At 39.4% G+C, this 27,671-nt stretch overlaps 1 protein-coding gene across 19 annotated transcripts in view; it reads left to right on the forward strand.

Annotated features, from left to right (window-relative positions):
* adgrb2 (adhesion G protein-coupled receptor B2) overlaps nt 1-27,671 on the forward strand; it is a 320,439-nt gene that overhangs the window by 270,206 nt on the left and 22,562 nt on the right. For 11 of the 19 annotated variants that reach the window (XR_002874120.1, XM_023959844.1, XM_023959851.1 and 8 more), the window contains 11 exons: nt 1,075-1,173; nt 5,630-5,729; nt 6,933-7,004; nt 10,777-10,869; nt 14,069-14,308; nt 16,462-16,501; nt 16,902-16,916; nt 18,803-18,975; nt 19,912-20,616; nt 24,264-24,299; nt 26,816-26,929. Coding sequence is in view for 18 of the 19 variants with exons in the window: in XM_023959844.1 (XP_023815612.1) it covers nt 1,075-1,173; nt 5,630-5,729; nt 6,933-7,004; nt 10,777-10,869; nt 14,069-14,308; nt 16,462-16,501; nt 16,902-16,916; nt 18,803-18,975; nt 19,912-20,616; nt 24,264-24,299; nt 26,816-26,929 (1,687 nt within the window). In the remaining variant the exon portion in view is untranslated. The remainder of the gene's footprint in view (nt 1-1,074; nt 1,174-5,629; nt 5,730-6,932; nt 7,005-10,776; nt 10,870-14,068; nt 14,309-16,461; nt 16,502-16,901; nt 16,917-18,802; nt 18,976-19,911; nt 20,617-24,263; nt 24,300-26,815; nt 26,930-27,671) is intronic. The other 8 variants (XM_023959850.1, XM_023959847.1, XM_023959853.1 and 5 more) reach the window with 8 other exon arrangements.

Genomic DNA, 27,671 nt, shown 5'->3' on the forward strand with positions numbered 1-27,671 from the left:
TTGATCCAGGCAGCTGTTGTCAGTTATCCACCATTTCGAAGTCTCCTGCCCCCCTCCCACCCTCATATAAATTCTGCTAGCTCTGCCCCTGAGTGAGCAAGGATGGTGTCCGAGTTGCTTTCAAAATTCAGGGCACTAGATAATCCTGCACTGTATAGTTTTTTTAGTAGATGGGGAGTAGTAGGGGAATTTGGACTCAACCATGGGCTTTGTGGGGGGGGGGTTAACTAACAAAAAAATAAATAAACCTCTATTTTGTGTGCAGACACACACAGGCAGGAGCACATTTGAGCATTAAGCATTGGGGTGTGTGCATGGAGATAACACACACCGTGGATTTTGTCGGTACCTAAGATCCCGCCATGCCACTGCAGTCACCACTGGTGTTGCAAACAGGACAGCCGGTCGGTCATTAGCATAATGCATTTCTTTATGAAGCCATGGGGACATGGCTGGCAGTAAGGCAATGAGCTGTGATTGGAAGCTAACGTAGCATTGCCTGCGTTTTGCCGTTTTGACTAATTTCAAATATAAGTGGACGACCCAAACACGTTCAAGAAAACTGCCGAGCAGTTATTTGTAAGAGAAAACACTGATGCATTCTGACGTTTCATGCAGGTTGAGTGTTTAACATGCAGCTGAACAACGCACAAACCTGCACGTTTTAGCAGTGCAATGACACAACTGGTGCTTTCGTCTGCGTCTCTTGAATTGGTCAGTCAGCACAACTGTTCTAACATTAGTGTCCATCTCTCATGTTCTATCCTCTTGCTCTGAATGGATCTCTGTATTTTGACCGTTTTTCTTCATTGCAGCTACTTTTTATGATCTGTTTTTAATTTACCTTTCTTTTTTTCTCCCTCCCCTCTCCCTTTCTTTTCTCCTTGTCACCCTCCCTTTTCTCCTTTTTTTTTTTTGGTCCAATTTTGACTTTTTTGTTTCTTTTTGGTTTTGGTTGCAACTATTCCACCCTCACCTTGTCATTTCTTGTCCTGTTTCCTTACGTTTTCCATGTTTTTCACCTTCTTCCTCATATGGTCTCGTGTGTGTTTGTGTGTGTAATGTGTCCAAAAGTGTCCCGGCGGAAGCGCGTAGCCGACTGCTCCTGAAATGCTCCAAGTGCGGCGTGATCTCGAGCACTGCTATGTCCAGCTCCACTGCCAGCAGCGCCATGTTAGTTCACCTTCATCTCTCTCTTTTTTTTTTTCTCTCTTCCTTCCTTGTCTTCTTTGTCCCTTCCCCTCCCATCATCATCTTTCCATCTCCTGCTTTCTCCTCCATCCTTTTAATCTCCGGTTGAAGGTAATGATGCAGGGCAGCTTTCAGACTCGTCTGGAAAGCCAAAACAGGCTAATAAAAGGCAATTCAGCTGCACTGCAAGTGCTTAATGAGAGCATGTTTTGATCCAAAAGTGGTTCAAGCATGCATTGAGCAAATCTGACCTGTGTCAGACGGTATTTGCAAATCATCTTCAGAGGATCTTACACTTCTTTGCAGCCAACCTGGCAAAGGTTTTTCAGCCCAATCTCAGGGAGGCTGTCACTTAGACAAGCCATCCTGCTGTTAAGCACATTACTATAAATGTTCTATCTTGACCTTTCCTATTGTACCATGCATAGGACGTTTCAAATATGATTAAATAACAGATGGAGAGAAAACTGACTTAGCCGGCTGTGAAAAGTTTTTGTGTTTCACTCTTAAAGTCAGACAGCAGAACAAAGTGTCCATATTAAGTATATTGCCTAAGGACACAGTGCTTTACGGGAAGAAACAGAACCACCAACTCTGGTATATCTAAACAACCAAACTTAGCATTTATGTCCTCAGGCTGCTGTGTTGAACTGTATTTGATTAGTCCGAACTGTGATTATATTATTTAGAACCTAAAAAACTAAAGTAGATATAAATGAAGGAGGATCCGCGGATTTAAATCCTGGCTGGTGCTCCACTGGGTGCTGCCTGTATTTTTTAAAATATGTATGTATATATTTTCTTTTTTTTTGAGGGCGTGCTTTAGGATTGTAAATAATTATTTATAGAATGTACTGAACTGGTGTTTCAATTAGAGTCAACTATTGGAAGCTTTTTTTTAACCAGCTAGGATAGGCCCCTAAACAGTGACCGTTTAAAACAAGAGGGAACTGAGTGGCTGCATCATGTCTTTGTATCCGGCTCATTTGAAACCAATTATTTAAATGGTAATTGTTTCTACTTATTTACTACCTTCTTAGATGGCCCACAGTCACATTCACCCATGCACACACACACGTTCACACACTAATGGCAGCTCTGGTGCGGAACACTGGCGCCAACACCAGGAGCAGCGTGGGATTAAATTTCTTGACCAACGAAACTTTGACACATGGACATGCAGGGTGGTAACTAGATCTGCAGACATTACAGCACAAAGGCCCCTGGTTCAAGTCCTGGCTGGGGGACCTGAAACAGAACATCAATGGGGGACCTCTCTGTGTGGAGTTGCATGTTCTCCCCGTGCATACATGGGTTCTCTCCGGGGACTCCAGCTTCCTCCCACCGTCCAAAAACATGCTTCATAGGTCAATTGGCAACTCTAAATTCTCCATAGGTGTGAGTGAATGGATGTGTGATATGTGGCCCTGCCGACAGACTGGCGACCTGTTCAGGGTGTCCCCTGCCTTTGCCCACAAGTGGCCGGGACAGGCTCTGGGACAAAACGTAAGAAGATGAATGAATGATGAATGAATGAATCAAATTGTTGTTCCAGCAAAATGTCATCTGTCAGTCAGAAGCAATGACCGCCAACCCTGTTCCTCAAGACTTAGTGTCCTGTTATTTTTCCAACTAGCCCTGCTTCGATCACTGATGATTAGCTGGTTTGGTTGAGTCTAGTCCCTGATTCAGCACCAAGTTTAAAAGTGTTGACTGCAAAACAATTAAGCCAATAGTGCTCAGGAGTAATGTCTTAGCCACAGGCACAGAGGGTTCAGCCGTGTGGGTGCTGCGGGTTTTTGGGTTGTCCGAGCCCTTGGAGGGTCATAGACGGGTGCGGCTGCATCTTTAGGGACGTCATGAAATGGAACGTGCGATTGTTGTGCCTGTGGTAAATGTATTGTGAAGTAAAAATAATGTAAGTTATTATTATACGGGTGATGCTTTGGCACCGTGCCCTAATGCCACCCTCTAGTCGTTAGTAAGGTAGGCGAGTACCAGCTCCTTACTAAACACGTGCTGCATATATGGGGTGTACATGTGATCCATAAACTACGCTCTGATTGTTTAATTTCTAAGAGACTGGCTACACACAGGGAGTGCACACTTATCACATGACTCAAAAGGCCTGTTTCAGAGGGAGTTGAACAAGTGAAAAAGCTGTACTCCAAGCTTGCGTCTGACCTACTAAGTTACCTTTAAGTATTGTGTAAGTGTTTTACAACAACCTGTCGCCAGCAGCATGTCCGTGCGTCAACAGTTTGGCTCTACTGACTCACCGAGTGGTAATCGATCTTAAAATCTTCTGAAGACTGACCCTGACTTCACTTTTATTCTCAAACATGCTTTAATCCAGAAGTTTAAGGGTTTTGATTAAAAAGAAAAATAAACTACTAAGAGTTTGAAATATAGAATATAGAGAGGAACAGTCAGCTCCTATCAATGTAAGTTTTAGGTTTAGTCAAAGTAATCGTTTTTTCTGCAGAAATTGGTAATGTCTTACTAAAGAATTGGGAAAAATTTTAGGCTTTTTGTTGGTTCTCTGTTTAGTCACTATACTTGAAGGTCAGAACTAATCACCAAAGTGGTGCAGGTGAAAAGTCACTTTGAATTGCAAGCTTTTGATAAAAGATGACTGTGCTCTAAACTGACTAAAAAAGCACCTTTTGGAAAATATGCCATGACAGCGGTAACAATTTGACGTTTTTTGGCATACACGTATTTTTTTTTCTCCCCAATTCTACCCAACACTCTCAGGATTCATACTATTATTATTGCCTTGTTGCTCTGCGGGTGGTTGTCATGGTTTCATGATCGGCACAGGCCGTCTCAGAATTAAAAGCTATCCCTCTATTTGCAGTCTCAACTCTCTTGTGCATATCGTTTGGCCACATCTTGGAACAAATCTCTCATTACAGCTTGCAATTCCTTTTTAAAATGTACTCAATTATAAGCAGCGACTCTGGTCTTCGTTATGTTGTTGCATGATTGGATCCTTTGATTGGAAGGTAATGAAATGAGATTGCTCATTTTCAGAGACACATGTGAATTTGAGCTTTTTTTTATTTTTGTTTTCGTCATCAATAGAACCATCCGAGCTCCGTCTGTTTCTTTCTTTATTTTTTCCATCTACCTTGACATTTTTGCAGAGAAATAGTGTCATTCGCAGCTTCTGGTCACATTTATTCTCCTCTAGTTTTTATTTATTTATTTTTTTCCAATATGCTGCTTGGTTGAGGTTTCTTTAAAAATCTACCTGGAGCCATCTCCAAATCAAAAAGCAAGTGCTGTTAGCATGTTATTTTGAAAGGACTATTATTCAGGCTGAGATATTAAATCTGTTGAGCATCATTGTATTATATTTATGAAAGTCAAAGCTCCAATATTTGATCTGTAGTATTTTTGTAAAGACCCACTCCAATGAAAATGATGTTTTTAACATGTTATTGTGGCAGGCTACTGATGACAGAGAACATAAAGAAAATTAAGTTAAACATTGTAATTCTGAGCTTTTCTTTAATCAAATTGTTGTGATTCAGCATCAGATGAGAAAATGCCATTTGAAAAAAAAATCGTATTTGTGACATAAGAAATATGCTGGGTGAGCCACAAGCTCCCTGCTCGGAGCTTTCAGCAATGGGGAGGGGAATGTAGCTCCATGCCATTTTGGCTAAAAATGGCATAGTAATAATTAAAAGCCCACTAAGAAACGCGTTTTTACGATATGTCTTTAAAAGACATGTTGTAAAAATAAAATATTTAACGTTTTTTTTTCTTTGTGCTTTTAATATGAAATGGCTTCCCTTACTAAAGTACAATAAATTAGAAATAATTAGAGATTTGCTTTTCAGTATTTGTATTTTCAAAGCCTTGATTTGAATTTCTGTTTTGCTCTCGGGCCTCAAGAGAGACTCATATGCTCCCCAATAGATTTAAAATAAAGCTGTGTGCCTGACAGCTATAAAACTCTGAATGTGTGCTCACACAGCGTGAACATTTGAAATTGGAGTGTGACTCTTTTTACTCCAGAGAAGCCCTTGTGTCACAGTCATCAGTGGCCTGTCTTCTCCATCTCTATCCAGCCTCTTATTGTCCTATTGAGCCTATTGTCTCACAGTCCACCAGCACGCCACTTAGTGTCCGTCAAGCATGTCATTGTCAACAATTGTCAGAATCAAAACTATCTACATGATTCCACGTCATCTTCCACTTATCAGTCCAGACGCTCTTTCTAATCCAAGTTGCAGTGGGAATCAGCATCAAATCGATTGCCACTATAGTTATGATTGCTTTGTGTGTGTGTGTGTGTTTGTGGAGTTGCGTAACTTTCCAGCGCTGCCCTGTCTGCTTTTGTGGCCAAAATCATCCCTCCTTGTTTTCCCTCTGCAGCCCCTTCAACTGGTGTGTGCTTCCTCTTCTTCTTCTTCTTCTCTGACAGGGCGTCTCTGTGGAGCTCCTGTGTGGTTCTCCCTCTGTTAGCGCTGACCTGGATGTCAGCAGTGCTCGCCATAACGGACCGTCGCTCCACACTCTTCCAGGTGATGTCTCTTTACAGCCGCTAAAATATGCAAATGTGGAGCAGAGAAGCTGAATAAACCCATGACACGTGACCTGTAATACCAAGCTGGGAATGTACTTATATTCTGATGAGGAAGGCATCAAATAACGCTTTGTCATGTTGGTGGAAAGTGATTCATGTCCCACAAACAAATGCAGAAAACAACTATGGATTGCACAGGAAATCTTGGATTAGTGAGAAATTAAAATATTATTGGCGTTAACATGCTGAGCTGACTTACAGGTGGCACATCTGAGGACAGAATACTCTTATTCCAGATCAACAAACCAAAGTAATAGGAAAATACTGTGAAAAAAGCTTTTTTGTGTCATAACCAGGACAGCCAGCTGTAATATTCATTTTATTAAACTGCAACTAAAAGGCAAGGAAACATGAAAATGCAGCGAAATGGGCAAAAGGATCACTTTTATCACTATCTTTCTCCTTAGGATTCAGCAGCATCCAAATGTGTTTGGAAACAGGTTCCTAGTTCTTTCAGCATTTCAGCATTTATCTAGAGCCCATTCAAAAGTTTCCAGATCCTCTTTTTTTTTTTTCAAATATGTGTCATTCTACGATGATCAGCAGCAAAATATCTTTTTGATATGTAAATAAAGACATATGGTCAAAAAAACTATATTTAAACTTCACAGTTTTGTTTCCTTTCTGCTTTTATTTAGAAATAGCTTCCAGTAATAAAGTAAATTAAATTAGGACTAATTGGATATTTGCTATTTGCTATTCAGTATTTGGTATGTGCAAGTAAAAATGATAGTAAATATATAAAGTAACTGAAAACTGAAATACCACAAAACAAAAAACCCATATATTATATATATATATATATATATATATATATATATATATATATATATATATATATATATATATATATATATATATATATATATATATATATATATATATATATATATATAATTTTATAGCCATTAGTGCTGTCCAAATCAGTGGCATTATATATGTCATCTAAAAGAAAAAGTAGTGAGCATGCCGTCTGAATTGCTTTTAAAATCCAGGGCTCTAGTAAATAGTTTTTTTTTTTAGTAAGGGAGTAAGGAGGGAAATCAGACATTGCCCAAACCTCAAGAAAAACGACACAAACTCCTTCAAATAACCCATTTCTGACCAAAAATCAAAAAGCAAAAATGTTTCCCTCCTGCAGGTCCTGTTTGCCGTCTTTGACTCTGTCCAAGGTTTTGTCATCATCACAGTCCACTGCGCCATGCGACGAGAGGTTGGTGCAGCTTTTTCTTCCTGTTGAACGAGCAATGTGTGAATTGGAGCCGTTCTTAATGAATTTTTAATTCCACGCCACACGGCTGTGTCAGCCTTCCTGACTCCTTTCATCAGGAAACATTCAATCACCTAATTTTCCAGGTCAGTCTCAGGCCACAGCATGGCAGAGCCAAATCAGACCCAGGAGAGATTAGCGTAGTATTTATGCCCTATATTGTGGTGCTTCTTCCTCATAATGCAGTGTGATAGTGCGCTATTGTCCAACGGATCTAAGACTGGTTTAAGGAGCTTACTCAGATTCTGTACAGAATAAGACGATAAGTCCCACTAATAGCCCCTGGTGTCTGTTTGAAACAGGCTTTGCCCCTGGGAATCCTGCGTTTGTAGCTCATTGTGCAGATGCAAGTAGTCAAGGCTTTGAGACTCCTATTAACACACATGTCGATGTGCACGCTCCCTGTACCACAATTAATGTATTTCCAATGTCATCCGTTTTTCCATAACTGTAAATGTGTCATTTGTAGCTGACACACCACATGCAGGTTCGCCTCGCTCCCAGATATCATTAGGATATTAAATGCTCTGCACAGTGTAAGTGAATTTTTAAAAGCCTCCAAATGCTTAGCAGCATTAAATCAATATTACAAAAGAAGCCAGGATCAGGATACACTAAATCCAGGAATTATTTATTCTAAATGTATGAAAATCCGCTGCAAGATACTGAGCGCAAATCTTTCCTGCTGCAGAACATACAGGGGGGGATGGGGGGCAGGGAGCTGGGACTCCACGAGTACAGAAGAAGACTCTATGAAACGCACAGGAACATGAAGTAAAAACACTGTGCAGACAGAAAAGCGGGCTGTTAAGTGCGGATCCACAGTAGAGCTCCTCAGTAGAATCTTGTTCATGTAAGGGGCTGGAGAAGAATGAGAGGGGCATGAAAGCATGTGCCACCTGCTGCGATCTGCAGAGAAGAGGAGAGACATGGAGCGATTTCAGAAGCCCCGAAGAGGCAGCCAGAGAAGAAACCAACAGGAGATGTGAAGGAGAGGAACAGAAGGTTACGATGGAGCTGCTTGGTTTCAGTAAATGATGGAGGACGGAAAAAAAGGCATGCAGAGATCAGTGGAGAAGAATGCGACTCATGATCGAAGCGGGGAGGGGGGATGACGAGCATAGATGAGTGTGGGGAAGGTTTTCTTCTTAAAGATGGAGAGAGACATCACACACTCATATCAAATGAAACCAGTGCAAATCTGGAGGCAAAAAAAAAAGGAACATATATTTTTTTAATTGGCCAAAAAAAACAAAATTTGAAATCAAATGCATCTAAAGCCAAACCAAAGCTTCACAAGCCCCGGCCCCAAATGTAGACCCGGAAAAAGCAGATAGTAAACAGAGGAAACAAGGCGCATGCCACAGCATGTACCACACAAAACCATGAAAGGAAAATACACAACTACAGTTAACAGCGGAGCTCAGGCTCTTAAAGCTACCATAACTGTTTATGCAATTAACGTCGATCATTCCAACAGATACTGACACAAGTAGCTTTGCACTGATATGCAACACTTCAGTAAAGTATCGGTGATATCAGACGTCACACATCAATGTCCAGAACCAGAAGTCCTCATCTGGAACAGGAACCCTGCATATCTCTAAAAACAACTCCACTTTTTTTTAACTAGTGACTCTAACAGTTACTGTTTTTCTTGTTTTAAGCTTTAAAATAGTTTTTTCTCCCAGTCTTTTGGGTTTGGGTAAGTTGTATTATTTCCGATGTCAGGCACCATCTTGTCTGCAACCAGGTTCCTCTCAAATTAGCTGGTTGTGTTTATTACGTAATCACTCGACTACTGTAGAGTGTTGCACATCACAGCAAAACTGCTTTTCTTAGCTCTAAATACCTATTTAATGCCTCTTAAGCCTATCTGAGTAATTCAAATTCATTTATATGATAATATATTTACCTTTAGAACATTAAAGAAATACTTTTTAATTAAATATTAGTTATTTTTCTGAGTCTTTTAGACACCTTGATCTCTGAGGCCCCGCCTTTCTCTCCTTATGGGTACCGCCCATTTTATGACGGCCTCAGCAGCATTTCTGTGTTTCACCCGCAAAAACAAACAACATCCAAACTTGGAAAGATGGATGTGCAAATTGTGCATATAAAATAAAAAGCGTTTCAGCCGATTACCGTTAGCTCCTTGGAGAAAGTGTGTTTGTGTTAGGCTGGGGGCGGTGCTGGCAGCACAGACTCTTCCTGGAAGGGGCTGTTCCTCACTTTGTGACATCACAATGTGAGAACTCGCTTGTTTTCGTGGATTGGGAGGGCTGGTGCTCGTAGCGCAGGTTTTTAGAGGAATACTCTGAAATGCGTGAATGGATCAAAGTGCCACTTTGGGATTTTTTTTTTTTTGAAGAAGAAGAAGAATTAACATGATAATACACTTCAAAGCAAAAGCAAAAACAACTCCTACTGTCAATGTTTCTATAAATTCCTAAATTTCAATGAACTGGAAGGCTAAACAAAAGTTTCAAGATGAACAGTGCAACACACATTTACCCCTATCTGTCTTCACAGAAAATATTCTACAATGTGAGACCTCTGAATAGTTCCCCATGGGCTTTAACCTCTATCTTTGGAGTCGGGCCTTTGTGCCAGTATTTAGAATAGACTAGTCAGCTGGGTTGTCATTCCATTATGAAATTGAATTTTTTATTAGCTCTGTCCATGTTTTTGCTGGTGTAGTTATAACTCTGTTAACAGAGCAAGGGAAACTGTCATTTTCAGCGTGCCTACCTAAGACTTTTCTGGTGGGACCATTTTTAAACTCTAATATACACTTTTTTTTTTCTTTTTCAGGCACCTAGAATCTCTAGAGTAATACATTTCCTTGCTTTTAGATTTAGTATATTTTCTTTTATCCATAGCTGAGAAGTCTTTCAAGAAAAAAAGTACATTAAAAATGCGTTTTCTAATTTAAAAGATCTTTTCCCCTTGAGCATGCATATTGGGGCAAGGACAGAAGGTCATTTTTTAAAACAGCTTTCTTGATGTAAAACTTTGCTTTACCAGATATTTCCCAGAGTATCTACACAGATGAAATCAGAAATGACAAAGCAAACAAACAGAGTAAAACGTTTATATAGTATTAATCTGACAGGGGTAGCTAGCATCACATATGTGTAAAAAAAAATAAAAAAAAAGCCTTTTTTCTACCCAGAAGACTCTGATATTTGACATTAGCAACAGTGGGAAATATCAATATTTCCAAGTATTGGAACACCTACTGTGTAATGTAGGGTCTCCTGGCAGAAAGGAATGATGGGGGGTTTCTGTTAAAGATTCTAGGGATACGTTTGAGTTTTGACTGATGGGAGTTCACTGCAGTGCGGAGATAAAGAAAAAACAACTTGACACCAAGTAAGCTTAGGGGTTGGAACATCTTTACACTCCCTTGTTGATTTTAATTAGAGTCACAGATGTCAGGTCTGTGCTCTCTACAGCGCCTGCTCTCTCTATTTGATAATCTATAGGATGACTTATTTAGGAGACGATTCGGCTCCTTCTTTAACTTTGCCCTTTACGCATGATTTTGTATTCAGTTCTACATGAAAGAATAAAGAGTGTACAGAAACTTGAAAATGAGAACCTAAGGCTCCTTTACAAACTTTCTTCCTTATGCATCATGTCTCCCGTTCCCTCATTATTCTTTCCCCTTCCCTCTCTCTCTCTGGGGTCTCTTTCCTTTTACACCACGTAGGTCCAGGATGCGGTGCGATGTCGAATGGGGGGATGTAAAGATGACAGTGAAAACTCCCCAGACTCCTGCAAGAATGGACAGGTGCAGATCATGGTGAATAACATTTCATTTCATCCCACATTGCAGTTCATTTGCATCATGGTAACCAACAGCGGCGACCTGCAGCCTTCATCCCCGGTAGACAGAAACATGGCTGCTGTTGGTGAAGTGATCAAACCCAATCCAGGCTTTCTTCTTCTTGGTTTTCTTAATGGCAGTTATTATTTTATTTTTTTAATTTTTTTATGCATTGTGCATCTTCATTACATTTCCAAAAATGTATGATTTCCATGTTCTCACCCTGAAGTCATACCAAAACCAACTCTACTGTGTGATAAATTCCTTATTACATAATTAAATAACAGTGATGAGCTTAAACAGTTTCTTATTATATTATGTTTTTGGTGCTAGCTCAACTACTTTAGAACCCACAGAACGGTTGTCAATTATTCTCACAGCCGACATGTTTTCTTTTATTCCTAACTATTTTCTGCACTTTAAAGCGCATTGAGTGAGACAAAAGAGTCAGAGATAAGTCCGCCAGTCAGTCAGAGTTTATTTAGCTATGTGTTTAAAATGTAAAAATTCATTGGAAACTTTTCCAACGGTATAAAGATCATTTAGATAGGTCCAAAAGTAAAAAACACATGGGATTTTAAGTGTTCATATGTTGGGCGTAACTATATTCCTGAAATATAAAGGAAAACAACAAAATGTTGTGATGAGAGAGTTCTTAGTGTCATAACTTTCTCATTACTTGTCCAATCCCAGAAAGGGAGGTATCATTGCCAAGCTAGTCAGAAGAACTACAAGAATTACAGTTGATATCAAATCAAATTTAATTTACTTATTATGAAAAAAATAATTAATTAGGAATATAATCAAGAAAATGGTACAGCTCAATTTAAAGCAACACGAATGCTGTGATGCAGAGTAAACACGGACATCTTCAGCATGACATGTAATGCTTATAAAATGATTTAGCTTAAAAAAACACCTTCTAAAGGAGACATCTTATTTACATTAAATCTTTCAATTTACAGTTTAAGTCAGGGGTCGGGAACCTTTTTGGCCAAGAGAGCCATAAATGCCACATATTTTGAAATGTAATTTCGAAAGAGCCATACAATAATGTAGTGTCCCTTTCCCACACTGAGGCACGGAGACTTAACCTCTTTTAAAGTTCTTTATTCCGATTACTGCAGACCGCAACAAACGCCGAACAATTAATTCAGCAACTCCTGAATCTCTCCCGCCGAGACGAGTGCGCTTCTCCCAACTTTATATTCCCCTGCTACCGCTGCAGCCCCTCCCATTTCCCTTATTCGGCCCATAGCTGAACCCCATTGGTCCAAACTACCTAACAACAGGCTGAGCGACAGAACTGAGAGCCAATCAGATCTCTGCTTGACGCGTTCAATGAACTCCAGAACTTTTAACGCGGCTCAACAGCCATCCAACTCAGTCCGCGACAATTTGTTTAAAACTAAATATACAAGTGAATGTGTGCATTTGATTTAATTTCAACATTTTTAAAGTACAATAAGTCTGTGGATTCTTTTTAATAACATCGTTATGCTGTTGCTAATAAATGGTGAGTATTTCTCGTGGTAGTTTTGCTGATGGTCTAGTCTGGTTGATACGTGGTGAGTTTCTGCTTCATGCAGGCGTTGAGACTTTAAACCTGATCTTAGGTCTGAATGTTCTGTAGATGTGAGACAGACTGATCACATGCAGACCTGGAGCCAAACACACACTCACACGCCGCAGTGGGTGACGGGCAGCGGGTTTTACGTTTTTATAATCCCTGCGCGATTCACCTGCTGTCCCCACAACCCCTCACCCCCACCCTCTGCTTTCTCCCTCACACATCCCGTCCCCGCATCTGCGCGCTCTTTCTCAGAGACGGGAGCGCGCAGTTTTAGGCACGTCAATTCACAAGTTTCCAGCTGGTACAAACTCTGTGAAATAATAGATAATAGTAAACTGATAGCGCTGGCGCAGATTTCTCTCTCTAAGCACCGCTACTACTGCGCGCCTCTGGCATCGCATCGCGCCCGAGAAGGACTGGTCTAATGAAAAAAAAAAAAACTATAATTAAAGATTTGTCTGCGAGCCACATGTGACCATCAAAAGAGCCATATATGGCTCGCGAGCCATAGGTTCCCGACCCCTGGTTTAAGTTAACAATATGAAGAGAAAGTTATAAAAACATGAAAATAATGTCTACAAAGTCAGCAGAAGTATTAAACTAAAGGGTAAAAATGAAACATTTTTTTTAAAAATTAATGATTGATTTTTTAGATTAAACAAAGTTAAACAATAATAAAACTCCACACAGAAAGGTCCCCCATTGGTGTCATGTTCCAGGGCCCCCAGCAGAGACCTGAACCAGGGGCTTTCTTGCTGTGAGGCAAGAACACTAACCACTGTGCCACCGTGCAGCAGTTAAAAAGGCATTTTTTTAAAAAAAAGGAAACGTTTCAAGGTGTGCCTTGAAGTGCAGAAAATAGTACATTTCTTAATTTTTATTAAAAAAAAATGATAAATCCCATGAGTTGTTGTTTGAGTCCTAAATGGGCTTAATAATGCTATAAATCACAGAGACTTTGAATGCCTAGCCAACGTCAATACGATCACACCACATCCCTGCACAGCTCTCGCTGTCGGCCCTTTTGTTTTTCCCCCAGACCTGTTTGTGATAATGTTCATAGGTTTCTAAATGCTCCTCTGAGTTGATCAAAATTCAACTTGTGAGCCATCATTCAGTTCACTAGAGCCATTGCTACACTTACTCTGTGCTTAGTTAAGGTGCAGATTTACTAATTAAACTTTCATTAATTATGTTATCATTGAATACAGGGCTTGTGATGTTTACTTTAGGAGAATCGCTGATACCTGTTCAAATATGCAGCTCTGACAATCAAGATGCCTTTTCAGAGTGTTTTTATGGACAGTAATAGTGGATAGATAACTGGTTAAAATGCCATAAACCTTGACAATATTTACTCAAAATATTTGGTGGGTTTGCCACCACCTAGAATAACATTTATAATTAAAGTAGAAATTAATCTCTTTGTGCCCCTACCATAAATTTAAAAATATAAAATATTAGTGTGAAACTCAACATTTACAGACACAAAGTTGACTGTTGTTAATCTAATTAAAAAGAAACAAAAACTAGCTGCACTTGTTTCCTAATACAAAGTCTATCGTTTCATCTGACATTTTAATTCTGTTTTTACATTATCAGAAGTGTGCAGGTGCAGGCGTCTGTGGACAGCAGCATGGCTCTCGTCACAGCACTCCCTTGTGCCTGTCGGGTTGTCACCCACAACCACCTACGTGCCACCAGACATGCCAACAAGCCTGTTACCACAGTCTGCCCCGAAACGGCTGCAACTACGGGCTAGACCACAACCACGCACATGAGCACATCCCAATACTCAACAATACCCACAACCATGCCTATAATCACATCAGCAACCGTTCAGTATGTCGGCGGCAGAAAAGCACAGAGATTCATAGATATATATATAGTTTAGTTAATAGAAAAGGTGCAATCTGTAAATTAATATTTGACAACAAAGGGAATAAATAGAGGAGCGAATAGAATCCTAAAATGAGGCTTATTGAAACGTTTATCTTTTCTGTTACAAAAGCATAACTTTTATTTAAAACATTGATCTTTCAGAACTGCATAATTACTCTAATGTTGAACAAAAATGTTAAAAATGTATAAATATATTTAAAGTTTTTTTTTTTCTAGGTGTGTGAAATTACTTGATTAAAATCTGCTTTAGGGGTTCCTCTTGTCTTTTATGTGAGACAGGCATCCAAAACAGTTACTCTTGCAGCTTGAATGAGAACTTTCCCAATAAAATGTTGCGGTACAGTGCTATAGACAGGTATTAATATCAAACGTTGTTCCACGTTTGATTCATCCGTTGGTAAAGAAGACAACCATATCACTCAAAGTCAGACCATTTTCTTTTGGAAGAAACAAGCATGTAATCTAAGTCTGAACTGATTACATATTGCACCTTTTATGTGTGAGTAGAAATAGCTGTGATGTAACTGAAAAGAAACTGTGATTTAATGCATGCAGTACTTAACCTTAAACAACTTGCATGTGTTAAAAGTAATGATTGAGATAAGGTCAGTGTTTTTCTCAGTTTTATGGTGGGAGTGTCAAGGTTTCTATTCTTATTGCCCCATTTGATAAAGCTTGAATCACCCTGCTGCAGGGAATTCATTTACTAAGAGCTTTTCTTCTCCTGCAAGGCTTCTGTTTCTTATATTTTATCATTTCCTTTTTTGTTTTTCATTTCTCATCTCCACCGTTCTAGCTTTTCTATGCCTCTACATGGTGTGCCCAAACTGTCTAGGTTTTGAGGTTTACTATCCAAAGAAAGGCTTTTGTAAGTGAATCCCGCAGAGGGCAGGGGGAGGCTATGTGTTAAGAATAGAGAGGACCACATCTGCATAGTAATGAGTTTTACTTCCTCAAAAGTTTATAAAAAAATAGAAGAAAATCGGAGTGTGGTTGCTCTTTTGAAAACGGTATTTCTTCATTCAGGTCTGTCTTGTGTGTATTTGTGAATGTTGATTTACTTGATGGAGCAGTGCCACTGTGTGCTTCTACACAGAAACGAAATAATGCTTTAGTCACACGCACCCATATGGAGGTTGACCCGTACGTGTGCTGCGGGTTTTGGGGTAGACCAGGCCTGTGGAGGGTCATGGACTGGAGTGGTGTGTCTTTCAGTTCCCTTGAAAATGGAATGTACCATTGTCGTGCGAGTGGTAAATATATCGTGATGAATGTGTAAAGCTAATGTAAGTCCTTGAACAGGACTATCAGCACCTTGTGCAGTGCATAGGTTTTGAACAAATGAAAAATCCAAACACGCCTGCATCTAATCTACTTTTCCCTTACATGTTTGCTACAACCTTTAACCCGCAGCACACCCGTATTAAAAAGAAAATGCATAAACATTTTTGCTCTACGGGCTTATCGATTAGTTTGTCCATTTCCTGCCCAAATCCATAAGGGTAGTTGTGACTAAAGCATAAACTAACCACAAAGAGAAATCTTAGCAGTATTAGGTCTAAATGTTAGGGCTGTTTTAAACCCTCTAAGGCTGTGTTTGTGTGGCTAGTAAGCATGAAATGAATACTTACATTTTTTCTCTGTGTAGTATATATTTTTTTCTGTCCAGCTGGGAGATGGCAAAGTTTTGCTTCATGTAGCACAGCAGATAATAGTTGTGTTTCTGTGCAAATGTGTGCGTCTGCCTCTATTTAGATGACAGTGAAGTGACTGATGGGGCATACAGTAATATTATGTAGCTCCCAAAAACTCAATTTCCTTCACATACTGCTTTGATACAAATCAAGAACATTGCATCAGTGCCGGACCAAACAATTGTTTCCCTTTTCTAACATTTAAAGGATAGCAGCTAGATTAGGTATCACTATGGAAACGCATGTTATCCTCAATTCCAGTTGGTTAAGAACATTGAATTTGTTGGGCACATCTTACCCTTTTGGGGATATTGTGACTCATTGGACCTTTATTCTACTAATTGTGTTGGTGCACTTTCTCATTGTGTTTCCTCTTTTCTACCTTTGCGTTCCTCTCAGACGGATTTTGAGAAGGACGTGGATCTGGCTTGTCAAACAGGTGAGCCCTCCTTTCCTGTGGGTTTCTATGCCCCTTGTCCTTGTTGCTTCTATTTTCCTGTACTCCCATTGGCCCGCCACACATTTAACACAACAACACTCATAGCCTGCTAATAGAATTACAGGATTAGATGCTCTACATCTCTGCACTGTTGTGCTTAAATTACTTTGTCTTATCAATTGCTGTGATTCTACCCAATAATTGCTCAGTGAGCATATGTTTGAATGAATCTATGTTTAATTGTGCATGATAATAACAGTACTCAATGTGTTCAAACTTGTTTCACTGGCAAGTCAACAATGGAGTTGTGTGGGTGTTTGGCTGTGATACGAGGGTACCACTATCTAGTAAGTGTGCTTTGATTTATTAACTCGGTTACTTTCCTCCTCCACCCTTGCAGAAAGAGGACACCCATGTAAGTTCTGCACCCGACTTTCCTACTTATCACTGCTTGATGCATCCTAGACTCTAGTAGGTCCTACAGACAAATCCTGGTTTCATGTGGAGACAATACCACTAAAAATGCTGATGATAAACTAAATTTGACTAAACAACAAGTATCTAAAAAAAAAGGCATTTTGATGAAGTTGAAGTCCCACTCTGATCATCTTTTGATCTACTGTAAAACCTTTCCCAGTGGTCTTTTAATTATAATTATTACGTTTTTAGCCAAAAATAAATAAATAAATAAAAATAAAAAAAAATATCTTGGGTAGTTTACCAGGAGGTAGATTGTGTAGAAAAGCAGTTTATTAGAAATCTGCTTCTGAGTTGTGGGTGTAGATTAACCAGAGTAAGCCCCCTTCCCATCCTCCATCTGTTTATACTCTTTCATGCTATTTTATGACCCCACAGAAAATTAGCGTTGAAAAAAAAAAAATGGCGAGCAATATTGGATATCCGATGAGGAAAACAAAGACATACATGAATCTATTTGTCTGCAAGTGGATGGATGCATCAGAATGAAGTGAAACAGTCTAGCTTCTTCTATGTCACAAATACAGTATTTTCTTGTCTGCTCCTGATTCACAATTCAAATAAAGAAATACTAAGAAATGCAATTTTAAGCTTAATTTTCTTTATATAAGACCTCCATCATCATCATCCTGCTACAAGAACACGTAAAAAAACACCAACAAACATGATTTTCAATAGAGTGGGTCTTCAATGAGTAAAAATGTCTTACCTTATTTTTTTAAAGCTACTGTCTTCACTATAAATCTTCTTTTAGCTAGTTAATCATTTTTAGATAATCTTGTATATCAGGCTTTTATTTAATGATGTCTTGCTGACTGACATTACAGGCGTTGATGCTTTTAATCATTTCTTGCCAAGAAACTGTTCTTGGGTGGCTGTACTGGATTTGCCTATAGGCCCTTGTTTATGTAGGACTTCTTTTGTTTGATGTACATTTTGGATGCAGAAATGAGGTTAGACTGATTTTGGGAAATCAGTCTAATCCTTTCTGATCACTTTGCACCAATGAGATGGCGAAGCAGAGAATGTGACATGCTCTGTTCTCAGTCAGTGTGCTGTCTGCTCACACCAAAAACTGCTTCAGTTGTGGATCAAACATATTTAGACCAGGTTTTATGTCCAATATGCACATTTTGTACCGGGTAACGGACGTAGCATGATATCAGTTCATGAATTAAAGGATACTTTCAGCTTTCCTTTGATTGTAGCGATAGACTGTTGCTTTTGTGACAAAACTGAACGTATCTTGATGCAGCTTTCCACCGTTGGAACAAGCAGCAGCTTTGAAAACCATATGCCGCCTTCAAGTTTGGTCTAAACTTGGTTCTTGTTTATGAATCTTGGTATCCCAGATCTCTGTTTACTGAGCTTACTTTCACTGGATTGAAACTCAATTGGTCATAAGCTTTTGAAGGGCTCTCCTCCAACCCATGTCTGCCAGACGTTCCTACAGTGGAAAGATAGCTATCGTTCAATTTTGGGGCGCTTTTCTGGAAACCAATTCTTAAAGTTTCTCCAAAGTTTGGAAAGTAAAACTCAACCTGAGCAATTTAAAAAATGAAAACTCAATATATCTAAGAGACTTTTGTGAGAGATGTAAACTCTCTAAAACAACATGACAGATGGACAAAGTCTGAGGAGCAAATAACAAATGTTATTTATAAGTTCATTTGGCCATCCTGTTGTGGATGACATTTTATAACTGGATCTATTCCATTCTTTATCTCCTGATTTCAATTTCCACTTTGGAAAACAACCCTCACCCTCACTTTTCAACGGACTCACTGTCTCTGCAAATTTCTGCCTCCTTCTGTTTCACTTCAGTCATTTTCAAAGATGTTAACACGTGTAACCCAGCTACCATCACTGGGACCCTGTCTCGAATCTCCTTGGATGACGAAGATGATCCTAAACTCACAGCCCATCAGGAAGGGGGAGTGGGGGTCAACTTCAGCTCCCTGCCTGGCAATATTCCCCCACCAAATCTCATCGTACAGGTATGTGTGCAACATAGGAGTTTATATTTCTAAATCTGAGCAACTTTTGGGATGTATCTATCTATCTATCTATCGATCGATCTATCTAAAATTGACAATCGATCTTAATCGATCCAAGCTTAATAAATTAATAACTGATCCATAAAAGTGGAGATCGATCTTTTACGCCTTTCCTATTCTGGTGACCTAATGCAACAGCAGTAGAGCCAACATCTGATAGCTTGATGCTAAAGTATAATGGAAGTTCACATAGGACGGCTAATGCTAGCACTGGTTTGACCTAAACTAAACATACATTGCTGAGTAAGTGAACAGCATGACTTTTTCAAACTCTTTTGAAGACATTTTTTTTTTTTTTTGTGGTCTAAAGCGCAGTTTTTTGCTCCAATCTCCTGGAATAAAGTGTAATGCTTTAGCGCAAGCTTCATCTAGTGGTCAAAATCAACCGCTCTCCAGGAGAGGCAGAACATTTGTTTTTGTAATATAAGCCAATTTAGAGCCTTTACAGTGTTATTGATTTGCACATTTTTGTTGGAGCTTCACCGTTTTAGAAACCATAAATCACTGTATGGTGTTAACAATCTCATTGGTTTAATATTTTGCTCAGTTATCTGGCCTTTATATATAGAAGACAAAGCTTAATTCCCTGAAAGACATAATTCAAACTACAAACATTATTTATATAATGTATGTCCATTATTTTTTTAGAACGAAAGACCACAATAAAGGGAATAAATGAGCCACATTTAGCTCCGGGGCTTCAGGTTGCAGACCATTAAATTGGAGAATGTCCTCTCATTTCTACACAAAGAAATTATTATTGCAAGAACTAACGATTCAATCTCCTAAAACTTCATAACTAATGATCAAATTTCTTGTAAACGGTTGCATAAACTGATTTCTGTGTTTATTTATTTATTTATTTTTAAAATCAAGGTCCCAACCCTAGGCCTCAATGAGCTCAGCGAATCACCGCTGAAGAAGGAGTTGAACATGGACCAGCAGAGGCAACAGGGACAACAACGCAACAATACTCCAATTTACCTGTGCACTGAGAGTGGCCTGGGATGGGCTCGACCCCCGGCTTCCTCCAACAACTCCCAAGATGGAAGTGCGGGAAGCGGAGGAAGTGGGGGAGGAAGCGGTGGGGGAGGGGAGGGAGACTACATGGTCTTACCACGTAGGACAGTCAGTCTCAAACCCCCAGCTTCCTCATCACAAGGGGTAGGCCTGGGACTTGGGGGCGAGGACCAGCCTCTAAACATCGCAGTGGAGGATGCCCCCTTTCCTCCCCCTCCCTCCCCTCTGACTCTTCACCCAGCTGAGAGTGAGGCCTACCCGGCGGATTTTGTGCCGTCCAGCGTGGGCGACATGAACATCACCATGAACCTCAATCGCTCCTACGGGACGATCAAAACCATGCCCCATGGGCATGGCCATTTGATGGCTCAGGGGGGTCTTGTGCACTCCCACGGAGGACACATCCACTCCCATGGGCATTCGCTCCACCTGAAAGCAGGCCAGAGACCATCAGTGAGGCAGATTTTAACAAGTGGGCCTACAGTAGAGAGAACCAGGACCCTGCCACGTAACCTGGGAAGTACCAATGCCAATACCAGCCACTCAGCAGGATCTTTGGAGGTGGGTGAGAGGTTGTTGAAGGTGGGAGGGTGGGTTGTGCCAACAGGGGTTGATTTTCTTTTATCAAAACACTTTCCAGCTGAGGGCATGTTTTACACCCATGAGGGTTGTAGCGACTTTGAGACTTGACCAGATGCCGCAGCATTATTCTTGAGCGTAAAATAAATATGCAGCAAAAAAAAAAAAAAAAAAAAAAATACTAATTTTCAAGGTTTCCAAAATCATTCCAAATAAACATGTGAAATGAAGCAGTCCACAAAAAAATACCAGGACCTGCCTACCCCCTCCATACACAGAACACCACAAAACAAAACCTGCAGGTGAAGAGGTGCATTGAGCCAAACTCTCCCCCTGATCATGTGACATTGCAACAACAGTTACAGCTATAATGGTGATGCAGTTATCACAAATATGGGGTAAAATGATGGATTGTATTTGGCAGAAGCATCTTTCGTTGGATCTCTATTGATTAAACAGCAGGTTCTGTGGTTTTGAACATGAACAATGCAAGTGCTACTTTTGCATTAAATATACATCATTTAAAGGATGCCGGAAGAAACTGTGTATAGCTTATGCCTTAGTCACAACCACCCATAAAGGTGGATAGGGGGCTGCCTGCGGGCTAAAAAAATGGACAAATCTATACAGGACACGCAGGTGGCCCACACAAAACTTTAAAATTGTAGACCGCTCGGTGAGCCCAAAGAGTGAAAATGTACATGCACATTTTACTACGGGCATGCCACGGGTGACAGGTTGTATGTAACACTAACATGCCAGGGTAAGTAAGGGTGAAGTAGGATTTTTCTTTTTTTTAACCCTGTAAACTCTGTACACAGCACCAGGGGTCTGTTAGCACTGTTTAAATGTGGACCCGTATGTCATACACATACCACATGCACGACCATGGTATGTACCATTTTGATGACGTCCCTTAAATTGGACACATAAGACTGCAAGACACACCCACGCTCCTCTTAAGACAGTCGGTCCTCTCTACAAACCTCCACGGGCCCAAACAACCCAGTGTGGGTCAGCCCCAAACATGTGGCCAAGGCATAAGGCCTTCTTACCTTCACAGTTTTGCAAGGATTTCCTTCCGACAAGGTTAAGTGTTATTTTCTGTCAAATACTTTTACAATTTTGACAAAGAACAGATCAGGCTTAACAAATCATTTTGTGTTCAGCTGTTTATTTATTGATGCTGGTCAAAATATTTCCTTACGAAGTATACTTTTTCTTACCAGTATACCACTTATTTAAGTTTAATCATCATAACTCTCCTCAACTGAACATACGTGATCTATGGTAACCCTTGTGCTATCCTAGGCACTTTAACATTGGGAGTTGAGTCATCTAGACCCACTAGACAGTGCACTGAACCTTTTTTCTTCAATGATTTGTGATCTTCACTGGTGTCCATGGATTACATGAAATCTTTCCACCTTTGCCATGGTAGGAAGAACACGTCAAAGTAAGCGTGGGGTCATCTAAGATAGCACAAGGGTTGATGGAAGCAGACAAGATCAGAGGGAATCTGTCTTATTTGTAGCAAGAGTGAATACACACACATGTTTATGTGCAAAAGGGTTCTGCTGGTTGACTAAAATAATGGGAATGTCACGTTTACAGTGAAGCAGAGATGCCTCATTTAAAGCTGAAGGCAAGTTATTAAAACTGTGAGAGAATAACTGTTGGAACGATCCAAGCACACAGGATGAGAAACTCTTTGAATGTCATCTACTACTATAATTTCTCAGTTTAAAGATGCTTGATATCGAGATAAATTTCAAATGCTACGTCCAAAGTAGCAGTTTTGCTCCACTGGTTGGGTGAGATGAAACTGAGAAATCACACAAAGTAGCGTTCTTGTCAGACCTGATTTTATTTGATCTCTGAATACTCAAATCAACAAAGCCAGAAAGTTCAGAGAATAATGCAAAAATCTGCATTTTTTAAACTGCTAGTTACTTTACTGTTCTTTAAGGACAATGTCTGCACTCCACACATTTTCAAATCTTTCAATGGTTAATGAAATGTGCTTTAATATTGAAAAAGATCATAATTTTACTTGTACCTTGTGACTTGTATCATGTCTTTTATATCAGTGATCTTTTGGCTACTTCCCATTTTATATTTGACTTAGCAGGATTTTTTTTTATACATTCTAAAACTACTGAACTTTGACCATGCTTACTATGCAACCTGCAACTTTCAACTCTAACTTCAACAAGTGGAACCTCAAAGAAATAGCTTTGCTGGAAGTGATTAAATAATTTTAATATCAGTTTAAAAAATTATCTCTACATGTAAATTTTCTCAAACCACAGAGCAGTTATCTCATGCCACACCTTCAATTTTCAAAGGTTTGATAGACAAAAGGTTCATTTTATTTGCTGCATTACTATGTAAAGATGAACTGTCCTTCTAGAAGGCTAAAGTTTTTTTTTTTTTTTATCTTTTAAAAATGCTTTGCCGTGAATTAAAATTTTATTTCACCTTTTATTTCCATCTCTGAAAAGAATATGGTTTTACTCTGCTGCTACCTTTAGTGTTCCGTTAAAAATTCTTAATTTAGGCAATATTTGAATACATTTTGGAGTGTTTTTATCGCTTTTTAGTGAAAAAGAAAAACTTTACTGCTCGATTAAAACACAGTTCTACAGAGTCACACATGGAATGCAGAAAAATAAAATCAATTCCAGATTTCAACTCCAAAACAGTTAACTGCAAAAAAAAGCACATTTATTTGACATAATCATGTTAACATCAACAGAAAATTCTCAATTCTGTCTGACTGATTCATCTGTTTTCTCACTAAAGCATGCACTATACAGCTTCTGTATATGCATGTGGCATACTGTATGTGTACCATCTTACAAAACAAAATTCAACTTTTCAAGTACCACAAGTAATTTCACAAAGTAAAGAAGAAGAAGTTCTTTTGGTTTGAATTTCTGCCTCCTTTCCCAATTTGGCTTCTTTAGCGTCAGATCAGCAAGTCTGCCCTTTTGAACGGATGAATACAGCTTTTAAATAACTGTGGAGAGCAGCTCCTCTTCCTGCCAAATGCAAATCTGGCAGACAGCAAGAGACAAATAGGAAGTCTGGGATGGAACGCCATTCAGTGGGATGTCAGGGCCAGATGAGTTGGAAATGTCTGCAGCTGTTAAATAGCCGCTTTGTGTGCCACTTGCCTGAACTACGGAGGCACTTTGGATGAGAGCAGCAGGACCTAAACAAGGTTATGTGATGAAATCCATCCCTCATATGGTTTTTTGCAGCTTTTTTAAAGCTCAATTTATCCAACAAATGTCCTCAAAATAGGAAAGATAGGAATTTTTTTTTTCTTTTGCCAGGATTGTAGCGATTGGATTTCAGAGTACGTGAGGCGAGAAATTATTTTATTGTAATTCAGGGTTATTCCACTTCACTAATCTCATGCCGATGAAATAGACTGAATAATCTTGGCTTGACATTCCGAATGTCTGTATCATGTTGAGCAGCCAGAGCAAATTAGCCCTGCTCTTTTGACTGAACAATGGCACTGTGAAGTCCACAAAGAGATTGGCATCGCCAACGCTTTATAGCAGTTAAGGGGTGGTCATTGATGTTGTCTTCTCTCCCCCTGCCCCCTCCTCTTCCAGAGGAAAAGAGTTCGGTACTCTGAACTGGACTTCGAGGTAAGATCTTGAACCCGATCGCCTACCATCAGCCTGTCTCTGCTTTCTTGTGCTTCAGCCAGAATCTAAGTAACGCATAGAGGAGCGAAAAGCATTGCTGAACCCCACCCTACGCGCCTGTGTCCCCCCCGCCCCCGCCCCACCTTGTCTTTTGAGCATTTTTCTCAGAGCCGTCCTAAACAGATGCTGTTTCTCCAACAGTGACGTCAGAGCTCAGCTTGGTGTCTGTTGGCCGTAAAAAAAACAAAAAAACAATCTTATTCGTGAGCTCTGCTAATTTGCCGCACTGACCTGGCATAAAATCCAGTCTGTCAGGTGGGTCCTGGTGGAAGAAACAGCCAAGCAAAGTTCTGCGTTTGTCTGACTGAACTCCTGGTTAACGTTTAACTGTGGTTGATCTGTTGGCTGTATTTGTTGGATAGAATAGGGGCTTTGTACGGTGACCCTGAAGTACAAATCACGCCGACAAATCACCTAACTCAAAAGCATAATAAAGATCCCGACGACAATTTAGAAAAGTGAAACAAATAATTTAAAAAAATAAAATTATTTTTTTTAAATCAAAACAAAAGTCCAGAAAACAAAACACAGGTACAACTAAATAAGAAAACAAATTAAAAATGGAAATCAAAGTCTTTTACAGAAATCAAAATGAAATGTTAAAAAAAGAAACACAAAAGGAACCAGAAAAAGTAGATACAATGGGACATCACTGATTGGATGATGTCTTAGTTTTGACATTTAAGTTTTTCAAATGCAACTTTAAATGTCTGCATACCAATGGAGTTATATGATAATAATTGACTTTTGATTAAAATGATGGACAAACCTCATCCTCCAGTCAGCAATGTCCTATAGTATATACCTTGCCGCATTTCTGTAACAAAGAAAAAAAAAATTTCAGAAAACAAAAGTAGTTTTCAGAAATAAAAATAGAATGTAAAAAAATAATAATCTAAAAAAACAGAAGAAACCGGATAAGATAGGTACTATGGGTTATTGCTGATCGCATGAAGACATTTGTCCATCATTTCAACTGAAAGGTATTTGGGCATGAATCAGTGATGTCTAAGAGTTCCTACCTCTTCCAGTTTCTAGTTGTGTTTCTTTTTTTTAACATCTCATTTTGATTATTTTGTTTTATTTTTTGTTACTGTGTTTTGGTTTCTAGAACTTTCTCCAATATGTTTTTTTTAATCATTTCTTTTTCTTTATTGTCATGTTCTTTACACTGTTTATGTGTTGAGTGATTTTTGGGGTGATTTGCACTTCAGGACCATGGTACCTCCGTAAGTCTAAATGCTTTGGCCAACTTGTCGGTATACAATCTGTAGAAATAGAAACCTGAACTATTGAGGGGGGTTCATCTGACTTTAACGTATTTAAAGACTGGACTTTCTTCTCCAACCTTTCTGACATGTGAATTAAACACTGGATATGCGTGAAGGTAGCTCTGCAACATTTGCATGAGCAGTGAAGCTGGCTCTTTTTGAACTCAGCCTGTTTACTATCCATCACACGTTTAGGTGGGAGCGAGCAAAAAACTGTTAATAATAATCACAAAATGCTTTTTTTTTTTACTTCTAAAAGTTTACTTTTAACAAGTTTTTTGACAGCGGACTTTGAAAAATAAGCTTCCAAAAATGTAATACCTCCACTGCACTGCAAGAGTTTTAGAATAAATTTGGAAAACAAGAACTAAAAAGGATTGGTATTTTTTTTTTTTTTTTTTTTTACCAAAGAATAATAATCGATCAAGAAGCATCGGCTTTGTGAGGGTTGTGGGAATAAATCCTTTATTGGACATTATTCGTGACTCAAAAGCCTTAGCTGGCAGAAAGGAAAGACGGAGAGGTACTGGCACCTTCTTGACAGAGCTCAGAAGAGTGCAGTGTCTTTGAAGTCACTGAAACTGTGGCCAAGCAGTAATCTCGGCCAGTAAGTGGGTGGGTGTGACTGCTGGCATCACTTAGCTGTGTCACTTTCAAAGTCACAAGCTGCTTTGACGATTAGCCGTCCCGGCAATGTCCATTAACACGGATACTCAGCTTTATCTGCCTTCCAGACCAAAGTGATGTAGAAGTCGTAAAAAGGCTTGGTCAGAAGTTTTATTTTGGGTTATTGTATTAGCTCTCGTGGTGGCTAGTTAAATTTCGGTCCATTTATGAGACTTTATAGCTGACAGCTCTATCTAACAGTGGCATTTCTGCTGGTCATCAAAATCACATTTTGATTTAGGGACTCTTCTGCGGTACTCGCAGTTGCCAAAATCGGAAAGAACAAGGAAGTGGGTGATGGATGAGCATGAGTCAGCAATCGATTGATCTGTCGCAACCTTCTAACCCCCTTTTCACGGCTGGCACCACCGCAGTCCCTCAGCATTTTTTACCTTTCCCCTTGCCTGTCCCCACATTATCTCCCATCAGATCCCCATCCATTCTTTTTTCCTTTACTTTTTGTTTTGATTTGTTTCTGTTGACTTCATTTTAGCTGTCCCTTCCTTTCTTCCCTTCCAGAAAGTGATGCACACTCGCAAAAGACATTCTGAGCTGTACCATGAGCTCAACCACTCGTCCAAGTTCCACACCATAGACAGGTATAACAGGGATCCAGCCATGTCCACATTCAAGGTAAGACTACTGCCCAGGACCGGGATGGGAACCCTCAGGTCTCATGCATCTCCACCGCCCCGGCACTTTGTCACAAACCATAAACCTCTCAGTTTTCTCATTCAGTCCTGATACACTGAGCTCTGAAACGGCACGAAAGCTCCTACCAGGGAGCAACCAACTACTGCCAACACTGCAGTGACTAAATGCAGTGTTCCGTTGATTATAGCCATAAAAAATACCCCAGTGACTCAATGACAAACACGCTGTCCTTTTGAAATCATCAGTTATGTTTCTTTTTCAAAGTCAAAGTGCAGCTGTTAAAATCTAAAAGATTAAGTGCGCTTAAAAATAATTAAGGCACGGCACAAATTCCCAATTCTGATTGGTCAGTTCACATTTATCCCGACTGCAATCATGACGAACAAGAACCACCTCATAGATATTTATTTTGGAAGCACGTTCTGTTCCAGCTCTCATCCTGTGTGCATCCTAAGCTATGGAGCAGGTGGCAAATCATTTCAAATGTTCGTTTTTTTAATTTTTGTTATTTAAAATGTTAATTTTTTTAAAATATCATTAAATAAAAAAATAACCTGATTTACCACCTACCTTGTGTCCATTAGTAAACCAAAAATGTATTTACAAAGAATAAAAAGTTTCTTATTTTCTTTTTTGATTTTTTTTAGAACTTTTCATTTTATCATGACCTGCATAACTGAGAATCTGTACCGACATATTTACATAGATAGAAGCATCTTCA

This window comes from Oryzias latipes, chromosome 11, assembly GCF_002234675.1.
Source record: "Oryzias latipes chromosome 11, ASM223467v1".
Taxonomy (NCBI): Eukaryota; Metazoa; Chordata; class Actinopteri; order Beloniformes; family Adrianichthyidae; genus Oryzias; species Oryzias latipes.